At 40.1% G+C, this 25,243-nt stretch overlaps 2 protein-coding genes across 2 annotated transcripts in view; one reads left to right on the top strand and one right to left on the bottom strand.

Moving 5' to 3' along the window:
* The window catches only part of LOC129743367 (dendritic arbor reduction protein 1-like), a 34,068-nt gene extending 17,296 nt beyond the window's left edge, over nt 1–16,772 (top strand). Inside the window, exons 2-4 of the mRNA XM_055735353.1 lie at nt 15,933–16,181; nt 16,225–16,575; nt 16,647–16,772. Of these exons, the coding sequence (XP_055591328.1) occupies nt 15,933–16,181; nt 16,225–16,575; nt 16,647–16,772 (726 nt within the window). The remainder of the gene's footprint in view (nt 1–15,932; nt 16,182–16,224; nt 16,576–16,646) is intronic.
* A 5,365-nt stretch (nt 16,773–22,137) lies between these two features.
* The window catches only part of LOC129743368 (uncharacterized), a 33,376-nt gene continuing 30,270 nt past the window's right edge, over nt 22,138–25,243 (bottom strand). Inside the window, exons 3-4 of the mRNA XM_055735354.1 lie at nt 22,335–22,685; nt 22,138–22,263 (exon numbers count right to left, since the gene is read on the bottom strand). Coding sequence (XP_055591329.1) covers nt 22,138–22,263; nt 22,335–22,685 — 477 coding nt within the window. The remainder of the gene's footprint in view (nt 22,264–22,334; nt 22,686–25,243) is intronic.

Genomic DNA, 25,243 nt, shown 5'->3' on the forward strand with positions numbered 1-25,243 from the left:
TGAGATGGACTAGTTTCTCTGGGACCCCTCGTCGCCTTAGAGCCGCCCAGATGTTTTCATGATTAAGTCGGTCGAATGCTTTTTCGAAATCAACGAACACCAGCAGAAGAGAGTCCTGGAATTCGTTGATTTGTTCCAGTATGATTCGTAGCGTTGTGATGTGGTCCACACATGATCGTCCGGATCGGAATCCAGCTTGTTGCCGTCGGAGTGTAGCGTCGATTTTCTCCTGGATCCTGTTCAGGATCACTTTGCAGAGTACTTTGAGGGTTGTACAGATCAACGTTATGCCTCGCCAGTTACCGCACTCTGTCAGGTCTCCTTTCTTCGGGACCTTTACAAGGATACCCTGCATCCAGTCGGCCGGGAATGTTGCAGTATCCCAGATGTCAGCGAAAAGACGGTGCAACATTTGTGCTGACAGGGCAGGGTCGGCTTTCAGCATTTCAGCAGGGATGCAATCGATCCCAGGTGCTTTGTTGGATTTCATGTTTTTGATTGCCGCTTCTATTTCAGCCAGCGAAGGCGCTTCCGAGTTGACGCCATTTATGCGACTTACTGTTGGCGCTTCAAGCTGCGGGTTCTGTTGGCCATCGCTATTCGTGACTCGGAAGAGTTGTTCGAAGTGCTCAGTCCATCGTTTGAGCTGATCTGTTCGATCGGTCAATAACTGACCTGCTCGGTCTTTCAGCGGCATTCTTGCATTAGTCCTTGCACCACTGAGGCGGCGAGAAATGTCATAAAGTAATCGGATATCTCCATTGGCGGCGGCTCTTTCCCCCTCTTCGGCTAGGGAGTTTGTCCAGGCTCTCTTGTCTCGTCTACAAGCTCGTTTAACTGCCTTTTCCAGCTCCGCATATCGTAAGCGGGCGGCTGCTTTGGCTGACCCGGTACATGCCTGCCCAATTCCGACTTTTGCCTTTCTCCGATCATCGACCATCCTCCAAGTTTCATACGACATCCAGTCACTTCTTCTTCCACAAACTTTACCGAGAGTACCATGGCTCGTCGTGATAAAGGCATTCTTGATTCCACACCACTGTTCTTCGACTGTTCCGTCTGTCGGCAGCTCCGAGGCTCGGGATTCTAGCTGTTCAACGTATGCCCTTTTCACCTCTGGATTCTCCAACCGGCGGACGTCGTATCGACACCCGACTTTCTCGTCGCGCCGTTGGACACGCGCAACTCTCAGTCGTATCTCGCCAAGGACGAGGTGATGGTCAGATGCAATGTCTGCGCTTCGCTTGTTGCGGACATCAAGAAGGCTCCTTCTCCATTTTCGGCTGATGCAGATGTGGTCAATTTGATTTTCTGTTCGGCCATCTCGGGATACCCAAGTGACCTTATGTGCTGGTCGATGGGGGAAGAGCGATCCACCGATCACCATGTTGTTGTTGCCACAAAATTCTACAAACAGCTCTCCGTTTTCGCTCATCTGTCCTAGGCCATGGCGCCCCATGATGCGCTCAAGGTCTTGATTGTCGGAGCCAATCTTTGCGTTGAAGTCGCCCAAATGGATTTGAATGTCACCCTTCGGAATTCTCTCTACCACGCTGTTCAGTTGACTGTAAAACTGCTCTTTCTCCTGCAAATCGGCAACGTCAGTTGGCGCATAACACTGGACCATTGTAAGGTTTCTAACCCGTGTTCTAAATCTGGCTACGATTATTCTTTCGTTTATCGGTTCCCATCTAATGAGGGCCGCGTAGGCCTGCGGGCTTAACAGGAAACCAACTCCTCGTTCCCGAGTAGCATGTTCTCCTCGTATGCCAGAGTAAAGCAGGACTTGCCCGGATTGTGTCTTGTGTTCTCCAGTATTAGGCCAACGGACTTCGCTCAGTCCCAGAATTTCAAGCTAGAGGCGGCTAGCCTCTCTAGCAAGTTGTTCCAGTTTGCCTTGTTGGGCAAGGGTTAAAACATTCCAAGTTCCAATTCGTGTCCGTGTTTTCATGCTAAAAGTCGTCGCCAAAGTTCCAGATCGGTCATTTCTTCTTCATATACACTAGGACGGTTTAAAAAGAGATATTCTCCGGAATAAAATCATTTGATTAACTCTGAGAGATCGATCTAAGAGGCTCAAGTTTGAATGGAAATTTTACACCATTTGTTCCTCCGAAACTACAAATCCGATTCATCTACAAATTTGAAGCTTTTCTGGATTTGCAAAAATTCACCAGAACAGATTGTACCATCGCCCGCCGAAGTTTCTGCTCATTAAAAATTCCAAGTCAATTGCAAATCATACCAATTTTACTGCACCACTAGCCTGCTGGTTCATGAAGCTTTATCCGAAAGTCCTACATTATTTCGATTACCGGTCCAAGAAATTCACTTTTGCATGTAATTATTTATGTACGAGCACGGTTCAACAAAATGTACTCATATAGTCAAGCGCATCACACGCAAACCATTTCTCTCGAGCCAAACTCTTTATCGTTTGCGTTTTAGTCGTTGCTGAACACTCGCTCAAAACAAAAACCCGCTCGCTTTTCCACTCGATCTCGTCGACGAGATGCTCTATCCGAAATCTGCGAGAGCGGGCGAGTCAGACACGCACGGCTAGCTCACCTCGGCGTGCTGCCTTTTTTTTGGCTAACAGCAGTGATGTCCACCTTCCATATTTTTTCTGGATCTTCCAGACTTTTTGTACTCCTGCCTAACATGTTTTCTGGTTTCCAGACTTCCAGACTTTTGATATAACTTCCAGACAATTCCGGTTTTTTTTGTTAGGACATAAGTTATTCCGAAATGGTCATGGGAGAATGTGGTTCGAAAATTAGAATTCATGAGTTATGAATTCAGAAGGGTTAAAGCTATTAAAGCTATTAAAAATTGCATATTCTTAAAAGATGTTTGTTAAATTGAGAGTCTGACAGAACACGTAACTTATAGTGACAAAAAAAAACATACGATTAGAGGCTATCTGCAACATTGAGTTATGGCAACCAAAAAAAAAGTCACCACCTTCAAAAGTTAGCTCCAGGCATTTCCAGACATTTTTTCAAAATCTTCCAGACTTTTTCCAAAAACAGTTGACAACCATGGCTTACTGAACAGCACGCAGCTGCTCACAAAGCAGCACGTGGCGGCTCTCCAAACGGCCCGAAGTGACACTCTTTTGATCACCGAGAGGTGTGCACGGGCTGTGTATTATAATGGGTTTGGTGGGAGGGTTATGCAAAACAATGTTGGAGGTTTAAAGTTACCTATAAGAAATAGCATCCAGCAATAATAACTGTGAAGAAATCACAAAAACTAGAAATGTCGTAAAATTTCGCGAAAAAACCAAACGAAAGAACTCTACGCAAGGATTGTTCAAATGAACGTTGGAATTTTCTAGCAACTAGTAATGGCACCAGCACTATTAAATTTTCTATAGTTACTAGCAAGCTTCGAACGCACATAAGAGACCAACAAGTGCGGTGTGTAAATCTGCTCCACTCTTTAACACGTTCGTCGCCACGTCACCCATATATGGGTGACGGCTCTCTTAAGCAAGGTTGCCGCTCAGTTCTGCCACGCGTTGTAAATCTGAAGCTCTCTCGCTTTACTTTCATGCTCTGAGATTTTTTTTGGGCGACGAACGTGTTAAACGATATTTTGAGTAGAGCGAGAGTGGTCGATTGAGAGAATGTTACAAAACACACAATTGGAGCTTAAGGAGCGTTTTCCGCCACCCACACTACACTCAAAGCGAAATGAGAACTCAATGAGAGCGCTACAAAAGGAGTATTCTGTAGCAGGGTTACCACATATACAGATTTTTCTGTAATCATACAGATTTTTTTGAAATTTTCAAATCAAGAATCTGCACCCAAAATAATTTGTAGTAAATTCTCGCTTTACGTAATTTCATTTGAATTTTGAGTGATGGGTCAAGTGAATTCACTTAAGTGACCGGTCAAGTGAATTAAACTAGGAAATTCGAATGAAATTTATCTGAGTTTCTAAGTAAGTTTCTAGTTAATTATCTCACGCATTTTTGAATAAAAGAACATTTATAGAACACCACTTCGATTTCAAATACTTACATTACGCTTTCACCATAAATTTATTGATTGGAAAATTCCATCGTAATCCCAAGGCAGATCAGTTACTGCGGATAGTGCGACTTCAAAATCTTCCCTGCTGCAAACCAGAAAATCTGTCCAGTTCAACCCACAAGCTGAAACATGATAACACCTTTAAATAACTTTTCCTTACATCACGTTCAACACAAACTACCGCCAAAACCGCCTAGTAAAGAATTGGAAAAATCCAAATCCAGCATAAGCTTTAAACGCTGCTCCTTAAAATTTGCCATTTTGAACTCTGAAAATAAACACAACCAACCCGACATTCACTTGAAATTCAAGTGATGGGGAAGTGAATATTTTTTCTCACTTCAAATTCAAGTGACGACTGAAGTAAATGTGGATAAATTCACTTGAAATTTAAGTGACTGCCAAGTGAAATGTATATGTCGCACTTGAATGGAAGAAAATCACTGGATCCTTGTTTTTAAGTGAAAAATCCTGTGTATTTTAAGAGTGGATTTGGGTTCAGTGTGTATATACAGATTACAGATAATTGGAATTTTTTACAGATTTTATACAGATTTTGTGCAAATCAAAAAAGATTATACTTTGAGTTAATCGATATAATGATCAATTACGATCATCCCAGAGAGTTTTGGCAACGCTGCTTACGAAAGGTGTGAGTGGGAGTTGTCTGTGAGAAAAGACGATTTATTCCTCTTCCAAGAAAAAAATTAAAGTGAACGTGGTTGTTTTATTACACTTAAAGTGACTCTGAAGTGATAGTGCGTGTTAGTTTCTGTTTAATATCTCTTGAATAGTTTATTTGATGCTTTGAATGTTTCTTACGTGAAATTTTCATCGTTCCGCTTTCCTGACGTTCCTTTATGCTGATCGAAAATCGTGCTCCCATGCTTATTGTTTTTTCACGTAACGCTCATTAATTTCGTTCCATAAAATTTTAATTGGGTTAATTTCAATACCCCTCGGTGAGGCGTTATGAAATATTGAAGAATGGAACGTAACGTATTCGGTCCGTAAACGTCAACTTATGGAGAATCTGACCAAAACAAATCCGAAAAAGTGGCCTGAGTTTGCACATCAAAAATGACGGAGAAAAGGGAATTTATGAGGAGTCCTGAACGATTTTTGATAACCTATCGAAGCTAAGTATTTGTTTTCTTTATTCACGTAAACTTTGTTGCATTTAGTGCTTCTAACTAATAGAATTCATGAGTCGTTCTATCGAATTTAAAAAATATATGCAATTCATCCACAAGAATTATATTCATCTACATGCTACGAGTATGAGTGCGTTTTATCGATTCTTGTAAATATTTTTCAATTTTGGATGTTTTATAAGTTGTTTACACTCTTTTAAAGTTTTGAACCTGGTGAATAAACTTTTTCATTCATATCAAACATTAAAAAACAGCGTTTGTCGTAAACATATGATAGGAAGATTGGAATCGTACCGCTATTTCGCTTTTGCCATGATAGGAATATAAATTTTCAAATTGCCATGAATGGAAAATTTAAGGTTTCATTTTTGAGTGTAATACTATGTTGTGTACATAACAATCTTGCTCATGAAAAAGTTGTGCCTGCCGGATTTGATTCAAAAAAAATTTTTTTTTCATAAAACTTCATAAACCTTTCTATGCAAAGAATAACCAGAAATAACGATTATTCATCCTCAGGGAGTTAAATTAATCAAAGAATAGGATTGTTTTCGGTCGCAGAGGAGTTTTTTAAAACATTCAAAGTTTTTATAGATAACAGAAAGTTAATCATAAAAATGAATTTGTGTTCGTGTCCGTAATTCAACTTAAGTTCTCTTATTGATGGGTTTAACCAAATATGATTTTGTTCGTCAAAACTAAAATAATCTTTTCATAATTTTCAGATGGTGCAGCATTGTTATCAAAAAATGTTATTACAGACAAATACTCGAACTGTTAATTTAAGCTTGGATACATCGGAATAAATTTTAGCAATAAAAATTTAACTTGTGAGCATTTCGTTTTCTATGAAAATATAGGAGTGTAAAAAAAAAATTTCACGAAGGCAAGACTTAAGTTTTTTTTATGTATTTTTTCATTCTTTCCTTTTTATAAAAGTCTGATTGATTCAGTGTATGAAAAAAAGTAAGTCCTTTATAAAGTTTTTTTTACATCAGCTCTATCGAATAGATACGATTATAGAAACATGGATTATTTTGAATTTTAAAAGCAGAAAAAATACCAAAGATATGCAAACTTTCAACATAATATATTAGAATATGAAAAAAATCAGTGTTTTTACCCTATCTAGATATCAATATGCATCGTATTTATGTAAAAGCACAAGCAGTTATTGTAGGAAATGTAGAAATGTCTTTGGGGATTGAAATAATGATAAAAATTCAATGAAAGCATAACCAAATCTTGATTATTATGGCTTAATTAACACAGGTTTAAAAATGTATTAACAGTTATTCGTTTAATTGCTCACTATCATAACTTGTAGTATAAAATTTTTATGATGTATAATATTTAAAATATTCATATCAGGGTTTTCTATTATGAGATTTGCTTTTAAATTACATAGCAAAATGTGATAGAATGATCAAACATTAAAAACTGAAATCTAAAATCAACTGTAAATTTTGGAGTTTAGCTAGAAACTAAAAAGAAATTGTGGAAAAAATCAGCTTTAGATGATCTCACTAGTCAAAAGTGTCTCCTGATCATATCCTCTTACCCATACTTCCAACAACAAATTTTTTTGCTAGGATGCAGAGGTGACCTCGGTCCTAAAGCACAAGATTATTCTTTCATCCCTTTCTTACTTTTCAAAACTATCTATTGACTACTAGGACGTGGCCGGCGCCGTTATTGACGTTCAAAGAGAGAGCATCAGTTTTGTGCAGTGTGATTGAGCTGCTAATCCCAAGCACCATTCATTTGACCTCTGAACAAAATTGATGGCCTCGGTCAATCACGGAGTAGCAACCATTGGCGATGTGGAATCAGTTCTACTGAGCCACGCCAGCGATCATGGAATTCGAAATGTATTAACCTTCATTAAAATTTAATTAAGCGAAATTTTCTATGAACATTTAATCATTTATTACTAAAATATTGTATGAAACATTTCGGGTTCAATGATTTAAGGTGGATGTGAGTAGTCAATCAAGCTAAGCTAAGCATAATGATCAATTACGATCATCCCACGTTGAAGCCATCTTCAATTGTCACACCGGCAAATTTGAACATTTTTCCAGATCAGAAATCGGGACCGTAAAGTACAGCGCTTATGATAACAACTAAGGGTTTGAAATGACTTTTGAAACCTGTGTTAAGAATCATAACCAAAATCGGATATATTTACTTTACACGAAATGTAACTTTCAGGGCTTGTGATATAGCTCAGTTGGCAAGTCTGTTGTCTGCTGAGCAGATGTCCGCGAGTTCGAGTCCAAGAGTAAACATCGAACACAGTTGTACCGGATAAGTTTTTCAATAACGATCCGCCAAGTGTAAAGTTGATAAAGTCGCGAATGCCATAATGATGGTAAAACGACTATAATTGAAACAAAAAAAAAAGAAATTTAACTTTCAATGACAGTTAAATATCATTGAATTACTTTAGCGTCTGTGAACATTTTTCTCGCAAAACATATACATTTAACGAAAATTATCTACTCAAAACTTTACCTGACCTTATCTCGTCCGTTGCACTGAAGGTGTACACAAAGTGCTGTCAATGAGTTGCTGGTGTTGTTTTGCGCTTCTGTTGTGCCCAAAAGCCGTTCATTAAAAATGAATCAGCTGATTTACATTGATGTAAAGTCGAAATTCTCTAAACGTCAAGGGATTGACGGGAAAAAGTGATGGTATGCTATTTATGTGGAGATTCATTCAGGATTTTCACATGCATTTCGAAGTTCTATCTGACTCGGCATTCGAAAAGCAGTCATCCCAAAACTGCTGAAGAAATGGGAGTGATAAAGAAAGAAAGTCTCGTGGTGAATGCTCCTCATCTGAAAAAAAATGTCGACGTGTTTTGACCGGAAGAGATTTATTTGCACTGGTTGATTGGGTTATTGAATGTAACATCCCGTTGAATTTTGTGTATAAACCCGCTCCTCGAAAAATTCTTAATCGATTGGATGAGGGACTAAAACTTCCTCACGCAAAAAGTAAAAAAAATATACAAAAGTGTGGAACTAGTTAGTTAAGGATTAAAGCACTACATCGGAAAAGAACTAAGGAATAAATTATATTGCCTGAAAGCGGATATCAAGAGTCGCCGGGGGGAGTTAGGTATTATTGTCCAAAAAACTGGACCTGCAGGTGTGATAGTTCGAACACCGGCAATGAAAGAACGATTTTCCGGAAACGCAGCGGATTTGATTGATGGAGACATTTTGAGTGTTTGAAATGAATATTAATTGGATCCAAATAATATTTATTCCTTGAAGACGAACAATGGCTCAAACTTCTTGAAAGCTTCAACAATATTTAAGAAAATCTGCGGAAATGAATCTTCGAATTAGAACGAATTCAATGTTGATGACGCCCTATAGAAACCTTTTTATTTTGAATCCCTCAATTTTTCCCGAAAAAATAATATTCTCATGGCGGAGTCTTTACCTTGGCTGGCAGCAAGTGAAGACGCTGGCTCCGGATCGCCAGCAGTGGAGATCTTTTATCTCAGCCCTATGCGCCGGTCAATCGGCGCTGGACCCTTAGGTAGGTAGGGGGAGTCTTTCCCCGTCGATTACTTAGTAAAATCGTGTTGTTGAGTTATTTAAGGATTAAGATTGTTTAATTAAATAAAAAAAAAATTCGAATAGGCCCTTGTTGATAAAATATTGATTAAGCTTTTTAAACTATTACACTTTTCAACTTTTTAATAACAGATTGGACGACGAATCGTGTTTCCATATTATCGCATCCAGTAAAATTTCAGGAAAGAAATTCCATCTGCAAGCCACAGCTGATATGTTTGAGGCTATGTGTGGTCTTGTTGCTGCTGAACATCTTCCTTACAAAAGCTGCACTAATATTAAGTTGAGATATTTAGTTGGTTTTCAAGCGCCCGTATTTGCAGCGATCACAAACTTTCAAATCACGACTATCTTAACGGTGTGATTCACACCGTTAATTTCCCGTACCGAGAAAAAACAAATAAAAATACCCTACGATTTCCATTTAGCGTTTTCGTTTTCTTCTCTCCTTTTTTTCTGAATAATCAAACAAAATCGTCACCCGGGATGATGCAAATATATGGTTGCTATACTCACCCTTATGCTTACCCCCAACACTGACATTTTCTCGAGTTGCAACCGCCTGATTGAGGTTCAAACCTAGGGCAAAACTCGTGGACTTCTGAATTAATAAGCGAACACAATGCGCTAAAAGCAGCGACTAAAGTTTAGTTCATTTAGAAACGGAACAGTTAGGAATCCGTGTATCTCAAAAACCATTCGTTTGATCGAAATATTTTCTATGAAAAAAATGTAGGTAATCTCATGATAATTCAAGAAAATTTTTAAAATAATGTATCGTGTTTTTTTTTTAAAAAAAAGTTCTACTTTATTGTTGGTATTCCTGATCGGCCAGCGCACACTTTTTTCAGTCATGATATAGATCAGTTTTTTCAACTTTTGCTTCGCCCAATCTGTATTTTAGGTGGCTGCATCCCCCTCCTTCAATTTAAGTTACTCTTCGGTCCAGTACTTCTCTTTTAAAATAAACTGAGGGCAGTTTAGTGGATAGAGCAGTTTGAAAATTATCAAGACATGATTATTTTTGAGCCAATTATCAAGTTCGTCGCCATAGGACCTATATTCGGGTGACGGGTATTTTTCCTGGAAGGCCCCCTCATGTCAAAAACTTGTGACGCTCTCTTACTCAAGTAAGCCGCTCAGTTTAGTCACACATTTCAAATCTAAGAAATCTCCCTCTTTACTCTCTCTCTCTCTCTCTCTCTCTCTCAGAGAATTTTTTTGGGCCTGGAAAGTAAAACTGCCAAAATGAGCGTGGCGCCAAACGTGTTAAAAGCGTTTTAAATGGGATGTCTGTCGCAAAAATCTGACAAAAATGAAGTAGAACCATCATGAGATATGAACTTAAAGTTTAATTGGTTAGTATAGATCGTAGGTTACGAAGGGTATATACAAGATTACTCTTTTAAGGCTTCTTAATCAGCAAAAACCAAAGTTTTCGTTTAAAAATTTTTGTTTTTTTCTTCACAGGAGCAGAATTTTTGCAATTCATTTGATTTTTTACAAAACAACCAGCAAATACATACTTTAATATGGTAGGGACTTTGCCACTAGCTGACATGGTATTGGATTCAAACGCTGGAATTTGTTTGAAATAGGGTGTTTAATTAATTTTGTCGTCCATCAGAAATCATCTGTATCATAGCCTTGGAATGAGACTTGATTTTCCAAATGACTCCTAACCGTAGTTGCCGATCCAGTGCTTCACTCCAATGCTTGATTTGAACTTTGTGGACATTTTTGAAAGTGTTTGCATACTTTCCACTACTCACACGTGATAATTCTTTGAATAATCAACGGTTTTGTCTGCTATCAATTTGATAATGATGGATATTGAAGGAAACTGTGCAAAGTTTTTTTTTCTATTTCTTTTGCATCGTTAATATCTCGAAAAAAGCGTAAATTTTAAATTTTGATAATAAAAATTGGTCGGATAGTACTTTTCACAGGCAGCAAAATGTTGTCAAAATTTTGAATGGCCGATTATATCAAAATGAGCTATCAGCATTTCTAAATGAACTTTACTTTAGAATGATTATATTTGAATGCAAGCATTGAATAAGCTAATCTTAATATGAAAAATAAAAAATAGATAAGATAAGATAAACGTTAAAAAAGCAAACAGATATTAGTACAAATTACAAAAGGCAAGAGAATAAGAGAAACGCAAAAAAAAAGATGAATAAAGAAGATAATACAAAATATAATTAGCAAAGAAAACCAAAAGTACCAAAGAAAAGCAAAAAAAAGAGAGTGTAAAGTAGAACAAATCAAAAAAAATTGAGAAGTTAAAACAAGCAAAGGAAAACAAGATGAAAAAAAAACAAGGGAATATTATAAACGATAAAGAAGCGAACAGATGTGAGATAAAAGAAAAGATATTGCAATGAAAGACAAGTTAGAATTTCGATGAAAGGATTGGATTAAAAGAGAAATTTTTACGATGAAAGACTCGAGATCTGATTTTCTGATGAAAAACTGGGGAACTAACTTATCTCGGAATTTTTTTATGCTGTTATCACCGATCAAAGACTCTTATATTCATTATTAAATATGATGAACTCCATTGAGAGACATGGACATGCTGAAACATTATACACCGTGATCGGGGTTTTATGGAACGTGCAATTGATTTCAGGTATCACATTTTTAGCCAAGGGTCGGCAAAAGGGGTTGTCCATAAAAATATTCAATATGTCTATAATAAATGCGTTTGCATGCAACGGATTTAGGCGAAAATCCATTTCGTGGGTTTTTTGGGACGGACAATTGAGCCCTGATCGCTTTTTCATTTTTGTTTGTTAGTTAATTTGATTAACCATCAATCTAATAATTAGGCTTTATCGGTGGATTTTTAGACAAATCATTTCATGTTTTAGAAATCGAAGATGGATAAAAGAAGTAAAATGGCTCAATTCTTAATACTAACTGTTAAAGAATTTAAGGATCTGTAAGATCTATTGCAGAAAATTGAGTTTTGGGAAAATGACTGAAACACTGGTTGAATGAAAAAAAAAAAAAAAATTAGAATTGTTACTAGGGTAGAGTGGGGATACTTGATCCCCTTTTCTTATTTTCACCATATTTTTTTGGAAAAATTTAGCAACTCGCCGTCTTTGACATTTTCTGACAGCTTGTAACTTCAAGTTTCTGTGCTCCAAAAATTAGAACGATACTTGAACCTGTTGATGAACTAGAAGCATTTTCGTGGGAGTAAAAAAATTGCGATTTTTCTGAAGTTAGGGGAGACTTGATCCCCTATTGAAGGAGACTTGATCTTTTATTCAGGAAGCCCTAATCCTTGTATTAAAATCTAACAAAACCCCAAGATAGAATGTTAATTGACTATTTTGGTCATGTTTGGTCTCATTTCACAATTTATAGCAGACATAAGAAGAAAATTCTATAACTTTGTCTCAACGCTAATAACATTGCATACTTAAAGGCGCTATTTTTTATAACTAAGAAAAAATTAATTATTTTTGCTCTTTTCTTCAGACAATTGTTTGATTAATATTAGTTTTTGGATGAATATTAGTAATTTCGTAATCAGCAATCATAACGATCAACTCAGAAGAATAATATGCCGTTTGGAAGGGGGATCAATTGTACCCAACTCTAGGGGATCAACTGTACCCATAATCAACATTTTAGAAAACGTTTTCTGAAAAAAGTTGAGAATTTTCCATTGCTTTGAAAATATGGCATTATGAAGTTCATTTTACGCTCAAACGATTGATACATTGGAACAAATATTTTTTTTCATAATTTTCCCATGTAAGGATCATTTTAAAGTGATGAAAAAAGATCTTCAAGTTACATTTTGTGAAATTTTTCAAACAAAGTTCAATTACTCAAACAATTATTTTGTTAAAAATTTTTAAACTACAAGCATTGTTATTTTGCTCATTTTGGCACATTTTTCTAAAACATTTGATCTTTGTAAGACATTCCAGTTTCGAGATATAGCTAAGGAATCAAGTATCCCCAGGGATCAAGTATCCTCATTCTCCCCTATAGTTTTCAACGACAGCTTCCTTCCATCGACGTTAGAATGCAAATATTTCACAAGCTCCCACCGACAAGGGAACTCCATCAAAAATCGTTTATTGGCAGACATCCTGCTCAAGTGGTTCAGTCAGAGGAGTTTAATGCATTATCGCTTCCTTCAGCCGACCCGCCGAAAGCAACGAACATCGCTTGCCACTAAGGATTGATTAAAAATTTATCGAATCGGAAACCTTCCCGAAATCCCTGGCGCAGTTCATTAATCTTTCTCTCTCTCTCTCTCTCTCTCTCTAGCTAACTCACCCTCCGGAGGGAAACTCACGGGAAACAAAACCGTCGCACACGATCCGCAGATACATTTGACTTCCGCCCTGGTCCGCCCGAGGGGTTTCCATACATATTTCCGGAACGACACAATCCAGCGCGAAACCCCGAAGAAACCCAATCCATTATCTTGGCGAAACAACAACACCAAGAATGAGACAAGAAGGGAGGCACTTTTGAAGAGAGCGATGTCGCTAACAATTTTCCCGAGCAGGTCCCCGTGGAAAACCAAAACGACACGGGAAGCGCATTTTCCGCATTTTGCGTCACCTTTTTCTGGCGTTGTCTTGATATTGCCTTCAACTGGTTCCCCGCTTGCCGGAATTGAAATAAACAATTTGCTTCAATTTGTTGCTGCAGCGATCCGGGGTTCCACTTTTCCTGGTGCCATGTCGTCGTAATACTTTCGCGTTTGCATTCTTTATTAAGGTGGAGGGTGTAGCGTTACTTAAGTGAGAGGGTTTGTTTCAATTTGAATTAGTTCAAGTGTTTTCGGTAAGTGAAAGTTGCTTAACGGTTTACCCGGAATGGAAATTGTTCAACTAAAGACCAAATTTTTTCAAAATTTATTTTAGTTCAACAAGGAAATTGTAAATAAAGAAAACTTTTGAATGTGCACGACATAAACATCTGCTAACGAAGGACACTTCATCAAAAGTGAAAAAAATCACTCAATTTATATTGGAACAAATACGACAAAAAATAAAAAGAAGCCTATAAAATTCTAAAAACAACTAAAATAAGAAATCCATTTTATACGCTAATGATTGTTATAAATATTCATTCAAGAGCATCCACACATGTCACTCATTTTATTATACACATCTCCATCGTTAAAGTTGCATGAAGCTCATGTATGCTGAAAGAGGCTAGCATGCAAAGAAACTTAACTCAATTCCCCTCTCACAACTTTTTTTGTCGGTAGAAAGATGATTGAAGATATTATACTTGCCAGACTACAGCTAATCCCACTATTGTGCCGGAGTCGATCCTCAAATAAATGGAGAATGGGAAAACCACACGCTGCCTTCAATAGACAGATACCCCTTTTGGAATACAGAAAAAAATCAGCATTGGGTGTGTAAAGAGAAAAAAAACCTAGAACAACAAAACACATACAATACTGGGCGAATGCATAACAAAACAGCGGACACAATCATTCCAACTTTTTAACTGTAACATCTTTGTTAGAGACAGTAGAAGAGATGCTGTTTTTGGATGAAAAAAAAAACGGATACTGGTCCTCGGTGACACATTAGATGGTTAAAATTTATGGTAATAAAGTATTCACACAGAGAACAGACATACAAGCTAGGCCACGAAAGTTGTGTAAAAATACCAACACCCTTTTTGAACCAATTTTTGTCTTTTGGCTGGGCCACCAGATGTCTCCAAACACACCAAAGAGAACTGTCAAAACAAAGCTGACTAAGTTTCAGTCTGTTTTCTATAGGTCGTATGTGCTGCTTAGCATGCTTCAAGAAAATCGCTGTTGAAGTTTCGTTCGAAACTTGATGAACGATCGTTCACCATGTTGCATGAAAAAAATAATCATAAAAGTTAGATATTATCTTTTTCCTTCAAATTTGTTAGAAATACATAGTTTTGAACTGCTGGATGCTAAATTGATATGTGAAAGTAATCCGCTTTGAGATGCCTAGAATCAATACTGCTGGGTAAGACTGATCGTCAAGAATGTTCTTGTATTTGACTGGACATAGGTGATGCATTTTCTTACATAAATTACTGTTCTAGAAGTGCGAAAACCTAAACCGAAGCTGTAAGTTATCTTAACTGTCAAAGTAGTGCAAAAATAAAGAAAGTGAAATTTCATCCAGTTAAAAGTAACTCTGATTTCATTTATTTAGAAATACATTAAAGCCGTTCATTTTACTGAGACATTGGATTCTTTTTTTGTGAGTTCATATACGATTACGTCTTTTTGAAAACTGGGCACTTTAAAGTTTATTTGTAACTTTTGAACGGCGCAATAGATGGCACTGTTTGTAGTCAATTTCTAACGTATTTTTTGAGTGATAGCATTTGAAATTTTATACACTTTTTTGACAATTTTTTGTTCGAGCTTGTACGTCTGTTCTCTGTGGTATTCATAAGCAGCTTCAACTACAACTTTTAGGACTATCAAAAGCATCAGCATCAGCATCAATATCAGTATCAGCATCAATATCAGTATCAGAATCAGTATGGACTTTCAGCATCAGTATCAGCATCAGCGTCTGCATCAGCTTCTGCATCAGCATGTACCTTCAGCCATTTGTTTTTTGTGTCAGCATTGAAATCAGCATCAACATCAGCATCAGCATCAGTATCAGCATCAGAATCAGCATCAGTATCAATTTTTTCTGCATCAGCATCAGTAGAACAGCATCAGCATCAGCATCAGCATCAGCATCATAATCAGCATCAGTATCAGCATCAGCATCAGTATCAGCATCAGCATCAGCACCAGCATCAGTGTCATTTTTTTGATACAACAGCATCAGGATCAGCATCAGAATAAGCATCAGAATCAGCATCAGAATCAGCATCAGAATCAGCATCAGCATCAGCATCAGAATCAGCATCAGAATCAGCATCAGAATCAGCATCAGAATGAGCATCAGAATCAGCATCAGAATCAGCATCAGAATCAGCATTAGCATCAGCATCAGAATCAGCATCAGAATCAGCATCAGAATCTACATCAGAATTTACATCAGCATCAGCATCAGCATCAGCATCAGCATCAGAATCAGCATCAGCATCAGAATGAGCATAAGGATCAACATCAGAATCAGCATCCACATCAGGAGCAGCATCAGCATCAGCATCAGCATCATCATCAGAATCAGCATCAGAATCAGCATCAGAATCAGCATCAGCATCAGCATCAGCATCAGCATCACCATCACCATCACCATCAGCATAAACATCAGCATCAGAATCAGCATCATGATCAGCAACAACTTAAACATCAGCATCAGAATCGGCATCAGAATCAGCATCAGAATCAGAATCAGCTCGCTAAGAAAAATTCTAACTTCTTTTGTTGTAGCTTCGTCTTTTAAGCTACATTTTGCGAGCTAGGGCCGAAATATTTAGTGCGTGCCAACAAAAAAGATAGGTAAAAGACGTGCGTTTACTCACCGTGCCCGTGCATGTGCTAACTGCGTTGCCGTACAGGCCACCACATTATTTCGCCCGACAGCCACTTCGAGACGCCGCAGCCAATCACAGCAGATCACCGCAGCGGGTTTCCGTCAACTACAACCCGCCGGGTGCCCGACATCACCGGCAACCGCAAGAACATCAGCAGCACCAACGTCAACATTCGCTGTCGGTGTTCCGCTTCACCTTTTGAGCGTCAGCAACAACATCACCAGCAGCATCGATTCTAACACCAACACACGCTCCCGTCGAGGGTTGAGCCAGGCGACCGAAAGGGAAACACAGGTTTGGTCAAACACCCGAAAGCAATTGGTGAGTCGTTCTCAATCCCGTTATTCCGTACCTTTTCTTCACAGCGCCGTCCCGGGCGGACATGGCATTGCCACTGTAACCGGGCTGCAGGGGGCACCTTTTTTTTAAACACTCCCGAGATAACACGAATTCGTTTTGAAACCCGCCGAAAACTGAATTTTCCGTTCTAACAACCGCACCGAATCGAAAACAGCACTAAAACGTATACGTAAACATAAATGTTTCGGTCATAGATGACGACCGAAACATAAACAAATTTTAGCTGTTCGGTACAGTAAGCGCTGAATTTTCGGAATCGTCAATTGGCCCAACGCACTGCACGGAGGTAGTAGAATGTAGATAGAAATCGCACGCACTAGAAGAGAGAGTAGTCAGGAAAATGTACATATAGTGTAAGAGCAAAAGAATGAAATACTTATTGAAATTGTAATTACTTACCCAAAATGTTTATTACTTACCTGAATAATGAATAGTACCTAAAATGCATTAAATTGAATTATTTGTACCCAACCATGCATTGTTGAATATAGTATCCAATTGGATTTAATATAGTCGAATGATTATAAATCTCGCCAAAGAGTTTGAATTCTATTATTTCTATGTTCCATCACAACGCGTTCCGTGTTCAAGATTTGAAATTTGAATGTTCCTAGAATTTTGCCCTTCCACGACCGTTCGCTTGTTGGTGATGGGAGTTTGGTAGTCCAATGATGAGATTGTCAGGCATGGGTGGTATCGTACCGAATGATGTTAGGATTATTCTCTAGGTACTGAGAATTTTTGAAAGTGTGTCCGAGATTTTCTCGAGTTTTATTGGCTTGCTGATACGGAAGTCAACCTTTTTCCGATCCTTCAGCATATCGTATAATAGTTACTGGACTCGCCCTGAAGTGAGTCTCAGCCGGGCAATTCAATCGTGGTGTGCTGTCCCTTATAGGGTGGCGCTTAAGCAGCATGCTTGCTTCGGGTCGTTCAAGGTTGACTACAAATTGGCGGTATAGTCCCTCGACTCTTCTTTTAATGGTATCTGAAAATAGGCGTCTTTCAGATCGATGACCGAGAAAAATTTCGCCTTTTCCAACTTGTGAAAAATATCGCTCATCGATCTCATCGGATATGAATCTTTTCTAGTTAGGGCGTTGATTTTTCTTGAATCCAGGCAGATTCTAAGCTTCCCATTAGATTTTCTCACGGGGACTAATGAACTAGCCCACTCGCTTGTGCATTCCTCAATCGCATCTAGCTTCTTGTACCGTTCTAGCTCGGTATCCATCTCGGCTTGGATTGCAGGAGAACATCGATACAAAGGTTGGCGGATTGGTTTCGCGTCCTCCTTCAGAATGATCTCATGTTGAAGCATTGTAGTCCGGCCCAAACGATGATCCGTTGTGACCGGAAACTGACGGACGGCTTCTACAAGAACAGCTCGATCTCTTGAAGTTAACTCGTGCTCTGTCTCCACGGTTTCAGGTGTTGTTTTCGATGGTTCCGGGAGCTCCAATGCTGGGATATCCAAACTTTCATCCGGTTCAGTCTGCTTCAAAACTGGTAACGCCTCAACAGGACATAGGGTGATTTCGATCGTGTCAACTGTTGGTAACCTTTCACCTTCTCTCTCAGCGATAGGGACTCGTTCAAAACCATCTCTTCCTTCGATCATGGGTTGAATGCCGAAGGACTTCCAAAAATTGTAGCCTAGAATCAACTTGCGACATACTTGCGGAACTACCAGTGTAGAAATAACCCTAGTTGTTCCCCGAAATTCGATTGGAAGCTGCACGTACCCCAAACATTCATGGACTGTCTTGTCCGCCGTCACGATCTTAAGCGGGCTCGGGTGTAACTTTAATCCGTTTCTATCGGCTATGTCTTTGATGCAAGTTACGCTGACGCTAGCACCCGAGTCCAGCAAAGCATCGTAGTCCTGATCAAAGATCCTTACTTTGACGTGTGGACAAGTTTCTGGGTGAACTCTCACCTCACACACTTTCATAAATGGATCGTTAAAAGTATCATCACTGGGAACTGGCTCTATTGGTGGAATGCTGTAGTCCCCTCTCTTGCACTCCCCCTTTCGTTTCCCGCCCGTGGATTGCGTGGGTGACTATCGCAGAACGTTGATGTTTTACCCGGGTTCCCGCAAATGTAGCAAAAAATTCGCTTCTCCTCCTTGCACTGCCTCCACAAATGCCCTTGCTTTCGACAGTTCCAGCAATATGTTCCTGGCCTCTCTGCTGAAGCTATTCCTGCATGATCGCCCTCGTTGAATGGTGGTTTCCGCGCTCCACTTTCGTGTGTCCCTCGACGTCTGTCTTGGAACTTTCCTGTCATCGCATTCACCTCTTCAGTCTCCGAATACCCTGAATACGTTTGATCAGACTCCTCTGTCGCCTCCACGTGGTGTAAGTTAGACGACTTTGAAGGCCCCTCGCGAAAATGCCGCAACGCAGGATCATTTGCGTCGATCCTATAGGCGTAGTACTCCAGCTTACTCAAGGTTCGAACGGTTCTACACGACAGACGGGACCTGTAATGTTGCCGCATGTTTTCAAAAATGACCTGAAAAAGATCTTCTTCGCTAAGTGGCCTCGATAGCATCTTATTCATTCGTTCTATATCCATTTTGAAGGACAAGAACGTCTCATTCCTCTGCTGCTTCCTCTCGTGGATTTTCTGGCGACTCCCTTCATCCTTGCCTGGATTACCGTACACATATCGAAGACCCTTTTCGAATTCCTTCCAGGATGTGAACTCATCTGCATAACTGAGATACCAATCGTATGGTTCTTTCCTCAGAATCGTGTGAGCGCGCTGTAGTAGGACGTCTTCCGCAATTCGGTCCATTTTGGCTAACCTTCTAACCTTGTGAAGGAAATCTTCCAAAGATCTGTTTCGTGGATCCGCGTCGAATGTCAGGTGCCATTTTTCCATCCTGCGATCCGCGTTTTGAATTTCAGCATCGCTGATTACTCGCTGCCTCTGCCTTCTTCGCGTTCCTGATGATAATTCCTCCTCAGACGATCCATAGCCCGGTCTAGCGTTACGCCAACCACCTTCACTCCTGCGTCCCTCGTCCATCGCTCTGGAAAAACGTTCCTCTGCGCCTGGATCGCGACTGATCCTGGAATTCCAACACTCCGACCTTCTAAGGCTACGCTCGCGGCCTTCATCTATTTCTGACTCCTCAGATTCGCTCTCCGTTTCTGGAAACCTTCCCTTGAACCCGTCATATCGTTTCTTCCAACGATCTTCCGAATTCTTAGTTTTCCGTGTAGTTCGAGACTTCTCTGCGTTTACTTTTGGGGATTCCGGATTTGTTTTATGCCTCGACCCTTCCGCATTTTCGTGTTGAGCCGACCGCTGAAATTTTTGGAGCTGTTCTTCCAGTTCTTTAATCCGATTCAACAATGCCTCCGTGGTATGATCCGTTGAGCCCTTTCCGTTTTGTTTCTGCTCCGTGTGCGGCAACTTAGGAATAGTTCCCGTGTATGGTTTCACCCCTTGAGACCACACTGTTTGAACTGGAGGAGGTAGTGTGTATGGGCCCATGGGCCAAGCCGAAGGTGCGGTATAGAAATTAGGAACCGTTACCGGAAATGGTAACGATGGAGAAGTGTAGTAAGACTGTGGTATAGTCACATTCCCAAGTGAATGGTCTATACTCACAGCTGACGTTTCACTCCCACGCGTTGTCATTACCGGTACGATAGGAGAAATATTCCCCAGCGGAGCCTGCTGGTGTGTCCCATGTGGTCTAGATTCCTGTCGAGATCTAGGAGGTGTATTCTGACCAGTCGAACCCATAACCCTATGCTTCCCCACCGACAATGCTTTTTGGGGGTCCCTGTCCGACTCTGTTTCCGAAGTGGTTTTCTTAGAAGCCTTCTGACGATATTTCCCCAGAATTAACCTAATATCGCTGGCAAGTTCCTTTACCATTTCCTTCGATGCTTGGTCCGGCGCATGGCTTCTCAACGTTCGCTGCAGGTAATGCTTTAGACGTGAGAAACACACCTCATCTGGCTTCTCGTCCATCTTCTGACGCAGATCATTCACATGTCCTGCGATGTGATCAAACTCCTGTTCAATCGTGTAAGGAGACGTATAATCGCGATTATCCTTCATATCTTCCTGAAACAGTCTTCTCAACAACCTGCATTTGTCGTCATAGTCACCGTCTAACGCTTTTGCTTCACCCCGAATCAAGAGTTCATAATTGACCTCGTCATTGGACAAATGGTCCACTCGAGGGAAGCTATCCATTTTAAGAATTTGATAGTAAAAGCGACTTATTGATTAAGAATAATTTTAATTAATGATCTTATAAATATGCAAATAAAAAAAATGGAAATAATAGAGAAAATTTAAAAAAATAATATATTAAAAAAAAAATAATAAGACACAGAAAAACAACTATTTTCTTCAGTTACTTCTCTGCTCCGAAAGTTTCCTAATAGCGATCTTCTCTAAGGTTTTCCAGAAAGCATAAAAATGATGATCCCAAAATATACCAGAAAATACTCGAATAATGAAAATAACTAAAGAAACTAAACTAAAAAAAAAATGTGTACATAAGGAAATTAAAATGAAAAAAAGTAAAACAAGTCCAAACAAAACTAACTTGAAAAATTCTTCATAAATCTGCAGCCTTAGAACCTGCAGTTACCGAAACGAAATGTCTTACAGTTTCCCAAAAACCTTTTCGTTGGGCGCCAATTTGTAGTCAACCTTGAACGACCCGAAGCAAGCATGCTGCTTAAGCGCCACCCTATAAGGGACAGCACACCACGATTGAATTGCCCGGCTGAGACTCACTTCAGGGCGAGTCCAGTAACTATTATACGATATGCTGAAGGATCGGAAAAAGGTTGACTTCCGTATCAGCAAGCCAATAAAACTCGAGAAAATCTCGGACACACTTTCAAAAATTCTCAGTACCTAGAGAATAATCCTAACATCATTCGGTACGATACCACCCATGCCTGACAATCTCATCATTGGACTACCAAACTCCCATCACAAACAAGCGAACGGTCGTGGAAGGGCAAAATTCTAGGAACATTCAAATTTCAAATCTTGAACACGGAACGCGTTGTGATGGAACATAGAAATAATAGAATTCAAACTCTTTGGCGAGATTTATAATCATTCGACTATATTAAATCCAATTGGATACTATATTCAACAATGCATGGTTGGGTACAAATAATTCAATTTAATGCATTTTAGGTACTATTCATTATTCAGGTAAGTAATAAACATTTTGGGTAAGTAATTACAATTTCAATAAGTATTTCATTCTTTTGCTCTTACACTATATGTACATTTTCCTGACTACTCTCTCTTCTAGTGCGTGCGATTTCTATCTACATTCTACTACCTCCGTGCAGTGCGTTGGGCCAATTGACGATTCCGAAAATTCAGCGCTTACTGTACCGAACAGCTAAAATTTGTTTATGTTTCGGTCGTCATCTATGACCGAAACATTTATGTTTACGTATACGTTTTAGTGCTGTTTTCGATTCGGTGCGGTTGTTAGAACGGAAAATTCAGTTTTCGGCGGGTTTCAAAACGAATTCGTGTTATCTCGGGAGTGTTTAAAAAAAAGGTGCCCCCTGCAGCCCGGTTACAGTGGCAATGCCATGTCCGCCCGGGACGGCGCTGTGAAGAAAAGGTACGGAATAACGGGATTGAGAACGACTCACCAATTGCTTTCGGGTGTTTGACCAAACCTGTGTTTCCCTTTCGGTCGCCTGGCTCAACCCTCGACGGGAGCGTGTGTTGGTGTTAGAATCGATGCTGCTGGTGATGTTGTTGCTGACGCTCAAAAGGTGAAGCGGAACACCGACAGCGAATGTTGACGTTGGTGCTGCTGATGTTCTTGCGGTTGCCGGTGATGTCGGGCACCCGGCGGGTTGTAGTTGACGGAAACCCGCTGCGGTGATCTGCTGTGATTGGCTGCGGCGTCTCGAAGTGGCTGTCGGGCGAAATAATGTGGTGGCCTGTACGGCAACGCAGTTAGCACATGCACGGGCACGGTGAGTAAACGCACGTCTTTTACCTATCTTTTTTGTTGGCACGCACTAAATATTTCGGCCCTAGCTCGCAAAATGTAGCTTAAAAGACGAAGCTACAACAAAAGAAGTTAGAATTTTTCTTAGTTCTACACTACATCACGTTTACCTTTAATGAAAACTCAAAACGATTCGCGAACTATTTCCACTTCCACACGCGATCACTTATCAGATCTAAGTGATTGGTAGTGTGTTCCCTCAGTTCAGGGAAAGTGATATCGGGCGTTGACCCCAAGCGGATATACGTTAATCCCGAAGTCTTTAAAATTAGCTCGGGGTTCTGACGATTTAAGATCGTCGCTCGTTCTCATGACTGTTGATTCGGGTTTTGCTTCTTCTTTCAAAAGCTTATCGCGTAACTTACTGGATCCGCCATGAAGCGAATAAGTCTAGCATTCAACCTTCGATGCAAATATCGACAAAGGCATCGAATCGATCAAAGTCGTTGCCTACTAAAAGGCGCATCCAATTCGATGATAAACATGTTTGAAGAATTGAAAAAAAATTAAAGGTGCGACCGCTACACAGCATCAGCATCAGCATCACCATCAGCATCAGCATCAGCATCAGCATCAGCATCAGCATCAGCATCAGCATCAGCATCAGCATCAGCATCAGCATCAGCATCAGCATCAGCATCAGCATCAGCATCAGCATCAGCATCCACATCAGCATCAGCATCAGCACCAGCATAAACATCAGAATCAGCATCAGAATCGACATCAGAACTAGCATCAGCATCAGCATCAGAATCAGCATCAGAATGAGCATAAGGATCAGCATCAGAATCAGGATCAGAATCAGCATCAGCATCAGCATCAGCATCAGCATAAACATCAGCATAAACATGAGCATCATCATCAGCAACAGCTTAAACATCAGCAACAGCATAAACATCAGAATAAGCATCAGCATCCGCATGAGCATCCACATCAGCATCAGTATCAATTTTTTCTGATGCAACAGCCTCAGGATCAGCAGCAGAATCAGCATCAAAATCAGCATCAGAATCATGATGCTGATGCTGATGCTGATGTTGATGCTGATGCTGATGCTGATACTGATGCTGATGCTGATGCTGATGCTGATGCTGATGCTAATGCTGATGCTGATGCTGATGCTGATGCTGATGCTGATGCTGATGCTGATGCTGATGCTGATGCTGATGCTGATGCTGATGCTGATGCTGATGCTGATGCTGATGCTGATGCTGATGCTGATGCTGATGCTGATGCTGATGCTGATGCTGATGTGATGCTGATGCTGATGCTGATGCTGATGCTGATGCTGATGCTGATGCTGATGCTGATGCTGATGCTGATGCTGATGCTGATGCTGATGCTGATGCTGATGCTGATGCTGATGCTGATGCTGATGCTGATGCTGATGCTGATGCTGATGCTGATGCTGATGCTGATGCTGATGCTGATGCTGATGCTGGTGCTGGTGCTGGTGCTGATGCTGATGCTGATGCTGATGCTGATGCTGATGCTGATGCTGGTGCTGATGCTGATGCTGATGCTGATGCTGATGCTGATGCTGATGCTGATGCTGATGCTGATGCTGATGCTGATGCTGATGCTGATGCTGATGCTGATGCTGATGCTGATGCTGATGCTGATGCTGATGCTGATGCTGATGCTGATGCTGATGCTGATGCTGATGCTGATGCTGATGCTGATGCTGGTGCTGATGCTGATGCTGATACTGATGCTGATGCTGATGCCGATGCTGATGCTGATGGTGATGCTGATGCTGATTCCGATTCTGATGCTGATGCTGATGTTGATACTGATTCTGACTAATTCTAACATCAACATCAATAAATGCATCAGTATGAATTTTCCCCATCAATTTTGAACGTCAAATTCGGTTAACTATTTTACTGAATATTTCACACTCGATCCCCATAGAGATCGGTTTTTTTTTTCTCGAATTGAGACACTCGAGCGCAAAATAATGTTCCTCCATGTTACGAATTGGTGTTACTCGTGTCTCAAAGTTGTACACACAGTTTTCTAGTCTGGTTTTTATTGTTGCAACAAGGATTTTTGTTTTCGATTCGCCCATCTCGTCCACAAACTATTGGTTGTCAAAGAAGCGTGAAAATACGTTCCCTTCGACCCAAAAAAAAAGTCCTCGAAAATCTCTCGTTTGGGTGTCTTTTTTATGCCACACATTCGAACAAATGAATCGAAGGTTTTTTTTTTGCTTTAGGGAGGTCGTTGCCTTGTACTTTTTCCATCTACAAAGCAGGCTTTGGGATTTATCGTTACATGCATGCCTACTGCGATGTGTGAAGGCTTAATGTTACGAAACTGGACAACCAGACGCACCCCATCGGTGAAAATTCATTGGAAGAAAACCGAAATAGTCGAGGGGTAACTAGGCAAGGAAGCGAGAAATTTCGAACCCGGAGTGAGGAATACAGCACCTTAAAACGGATTATCCCCGGATAAATATCCCATTTATTGTCGCTCCTTGTGTTGCCGAATTGTTTACATGTCACTCTGATTTTTTGGCACTATGTTTCTTCAATACGGGTAGGGAAAGTTATGGTATTCTGT

Source organism: Uranotaenia lowii, chromosome 2, assembly GCF_029784155.1.
Source record: "Uranotaenia lowii strain MFRU-FL chromosome 2, ASM2978415v1, whole genome shotgun sequence".
NCBI lineage: Eukaryota > Metazoa > Arthropoda > Insecta > Diptera > Culicidae > Uranotaenia > Uranotaenia lowii.